Source organism: Myotis yumanensis, unplaced genomic scaffold (assembly GCF_028538775.1).
Source record: "Myotis yumanensis isolate MYYU_CA2020_CCGP unplaced genomic scaffold, mMyoYum1.0.hap1 SCAF_17, whole genome shotgun sequence".
Taxonomy (NCBI): domain Eukaryota; kingdom Metazoa; phylum Chordata; class Mammalia; order Chiroptera; family Vespertilionidae; genus Myotis; species Myotis yumanensis.
This window is the reverse complement of record NW_027223768.1, coordinates 6,221,951-6,225,767: the sequence shown is the minus strand read 5'-3', so window position 1 is coordinate 6,225,767 and position 3,817 is coordinate 6,221,951. Positions and strand designations below refer to the sequence as shown.

The following is a 3,817-nucleotide window of genomic DNA, read 5'->3' as shown; positions in this document are numbered from 1 at the left end:
GAGGTCTTCCACCTCGGGGCGCCCACCCTGCCTGCCACCCGTCCCTGGACCAGGCTCCGGATCCAGGGCGCATCCCCACCCTCCCTCCTGGCCTGCCTCCGCCAGCCAGCTGACCCCAGGGCACCCTGCCTCCGCCAGCCAGCTGACCTCAGGACTCCGCACAGCCCGCCTCCCCCGGGCTGGCCGAGGTGGAGACGCGGGGAGGGGAGGCCCGCAGCTCGCGGGGCTGCGGCGTGGGTCCAGGGCGGTGGAGCAGCCCTGAAACTGGGACGCGGTCTCGCGGGCCGGGGGCGCGCACACCGACACGGAGCCGGGCTGCAGAGGTGCAGGGGGCACCCAGGCGCGAAAGGAGGGCGCCCGGTGGCTGAGGGGCCCGGAGGGCGGCGGGGAGGGGCGGGGCCGGGCGCGCGCCGCGCGAGGGGCGGGGACCCCGGGGGCCCGGGCGGGCGGGCGGCGGGCGCGCGCTGGGCGCGGGCGGGGGCGGAGGGAGGCGGGGGGCGGGCGGGAGGCGTCTCTCTCCGCCGAGGAGCCCGCGGGCCGCGCCACAGCCAGACGGAGCCCGGCGGCCGCCGCGGCAGCAACAGGCGGCGGGCTGGGCTCGGGGCGCAGGCGGCGCGGGAGCGGGCGGGAGCCGGAGCGCCGCGGCCCGCGCGGCCGGGTCCCCGCCGCATGGAAGAGCATCTCAGCCTGCTGAGCTCGCCGCCGCCCGCCGCCCGCCACCGCGCCCCCCCGGCCCCGCGCCCCGCCGGCGGCGGCGCCGGCACCCTGGTGAACCCGGGCTACGCCGAGTCGGCCGCGGGCCCCGAGCTGCCGCCCGACATGACCGTGGTGCCGGGGGACCACCTGCTGGAGCCGGAGGCGGCCGGCGGCGGCGGCGGGGACCCGCCTGAGGGCAGCTGCGGCGGCGGCGGCGGCGGCGGCGGCGGCGGCGGCGGCGGCTGTGACCGTGACCGTGACCGCGACCGCTACGAGCCGCTGCCGCCCGCGCTGCCGGCCGCCGGCGACCAGGACTGCTGCGGGGAGCGCGTGGTCATCAACATCTCGGGGCTGCGCTTCGAGACGCAGCTCAAGACCCTCTGCCAGTTCCCCGAGACGCTGCTGGGCGACCCCAAGCGGCGCATGCGGTACTTCGACCCGCTCCGCAACGAGTACTTCTTCGACCGCAACCGGCCCAGCTTCGACGCCATCCTCTACTACTACCAGTCCGGGGGGCGCATCCGCCGGCCGGTCAACGTGCCCATCGACATCTTCTCCGAGGAGATCCGCTTCTACCAGCTGGGCGAGGAGGCCATGGAGAAGTTCCGCGAGGACGAGGGCTTCCTGCGCGAGGAGGAGCGGCCGCTGCCCCGCCGCGACTTCCAGCGCCAGGTGTGGTTGCTCTTCGAGTACCCGGAGAGCTCGGGGCCGGCGCGGGGCATCGCCATCGTGTCCGTGCTCGTCATCCTCGTCTCCATCGTCATCTTCTGCCTGGAGACGCTGCCCGAGTTCCGCGACGAGCGGGGCTACTTCGCGCCGCCGCCGGCGCCGGAGCTGCCGGAGGGGGCGGGCAACGGCACGGCGTCGGGGGCCGCCGCCGCGGGGGCCTCCAGCTTCTCCGACCCCTTCTTCGTGGTGGAGACGCTGTGCATCATCTGGTTCTCCTTTGAGCTGCTGGTGCGGTTCTTCGCGTGCCCCAGCAAGGCCACCTTCTCGCGGAACATCATGAACCTGATCGACATCGTGGCCATCATCCCTTACTTCATCACGCTGGGCACGGAGCTGGCCGAGCGCCAGGGCAACGGGCAGCAGGCCATGTCCCTGGCCATCCTGCGCGTCATCCGGCTGGTGCGGGTCTTCCGCATCTTCAAGCTCTCCCGCCACTCCAAGGGGCTGCAGATCCTGGGCCAGACGCTGAAGGCGTCCATGCGGGAGCTGGGGCTGCTCATCTTCTTCCTCTTCATCGGCGTCATCCTCTTCTCCAGCGCCGTCTACTTCGCCGAGGCGGACGACCCCACCTCGCGCTTCAGCAGCATCCCCGACGCCTTCTGGTGGGCCGTGGTCACCATGACGACCGTGGGCTATGGGGATATGCACCCGGTGACCATCGGGGGCAAGATTGTGGGGTCGCTCTGCGCCATCGCGGGCGTCCTGACCATCGCCCTGCCGGTCCCCGTGATTGTCTCCAACTTCAACTACTTCTACCACCGGGAGACCGAAGGCGAAGAGCAAGCCCAGTACATGCACGTGGGCAGCTGCCAGCACCTCTCCGCTTCGGCCGAGGAGCTGCGGAAAACCAGGAGCAACTCCACCCTGAGTAAGTCGGAGTACATGGTGATCGAAGAGGGGGGCATGAACCACAGCGCCTTCCCCCAGACCCCCTTCAAGACGGCCAATTCCACCGCCGCCTGCACCGCGAACAATAACCCCAACTCCTGTGTCAGCATCAAAAAGATATTTACGGATGTGTAACCTACGATCCCAGTGACCTGCTGTGCTCAGGCTCGTGCGGACCGTGCCCCCCTGGTCTGTGTATGCCCTTGTTTTAGACATTTCCAGACCATCCATCCAGGACAGGACAGGAGGAAGTGGAAAGCGCACTTCATCTCCCCCCGCCCCCCCCCCACAGGACTGCTTCACACTGAAACAGGTGTCTGTTTTGCAAGTGGGTTGCATTCTCTCCTCTCTCTCTCTCTCTCTCTCTCTCTCTCTCTCTCTCTCTCTTAATATTGCAAACAGCGAACTTTGAATTTGATTTCCAGGACCCACCCTATGGAAGAAAACAAAACAAAAAACCCCCCTTGTACATCCTGGGAGGAAATGAAACTGCAGAACAGTTAGAGTAACTGTTTAACCTCAGAATTAAGTCAGCTGTTTCTTTACTAAGTAAAGCAGGCGCTCGCCGAAAGGATGCTTCCTTTCTTTGGACCTTTATTCAGCAGCACTGAATAGTTTAGCTCACCTGCCGACACTGTGGATGTGTGGATGGAAAGTCCGATCAAAAAGACATATAAACGCACCGGAAGTTTATTTGGTTTTTGACTGGAATTCCTATTCTGTTCGGAACCCCCTTCCCAGAATTTTAAGGATCTCTACAACTTTGAACAAAGGGAAGTGCCCAAGATGTACTGATCTGACTCATTCATTTAACTCTTGGGGGCTTGTTAGGCAGTTCCAAAGTATGAGACTAACCCATTCCTGTGAAGTTCTGTGTGTGTGTGTGTGTGTGTGTGTGTGTTCCAGCCACTAGAAACAGATGTTTTCAGTGCTGCTGAAACAAACAAAAAAAATTTCCTAAATGCATCTGAGAGATAAGCTTCTGTGGCATCACAAGAAGATTAAAGTGGCAGACATTCCTTCCAGCGGAAGTTACTAATTCCAAACCGGCTGATGTAGTTTCCATAGCAACCCAGGTTTCCTAGGAAACCCGAAAAAGGTTGTCATGGCATCTCTTGCTCTCTGTCCCTGCCCCCCTAGCCCCTGCCGTTTCCACAGTAACCTTTCCAGATGGTTCCTACTTACATGATTTCATAAGGAAAACCACTGTTTGAATAAACCGCACAAATCAAGTCTGAAATTCCAAGGTGGTGAAATGACTCACAAAATGCATATTTTTTTACTACAAAAAAAAAAAAAAAGCATTGATATCACCCTATAATGACTGAATCGAGAAGGAAAATGCCATCTTTGGGATTTCAGGTGTATACCACAATCAGGCGTGACTTGAATTAAATGTGAGTAATTAGGCAATAATTTCAAAAGATGCTTCTCTACTGTTTTCTTTCACCAAGAACTTTCCGGGCAACCAATGAAATAAAAAAAAAAAAAAAGCAAATATAAA

General features: G+C 61.8%; 1 protein-coding gene across 1 annotated transcript; it reads left to right on the top strand.

Annotated features, from left to right (window-relative positions):
• The first annotated feature begins 669 nt into the window (after positions 1-669).
• Positions 670-3,006, top strand: KCNA3 (potassium voltage-gated channel subfamily A member 3). Its single transcript, XM_070395959.1, has one exon. It carries the CDS (start codon positions 670-672, stop codon positions 2,446-2,448), a length of 1,779 nt encoding a protein of 592 aa, XP_070252060.1. The 3' UTR covers positions 2,449-3,006.
• The last annotated feature ends 811 nt before the right edge of the window (positions 3,007-3,817 follow it).

Bases quoted from the DNA above. Each gene is read 5' to 3' on its own strand.
- KCNA3 (XM_070395959.1), top strand. From the start codon at position 670: ATGGAAGAGCATCTCAGCCTGCTGAGCTCGCCGCCGCCCGCCGCCCGC.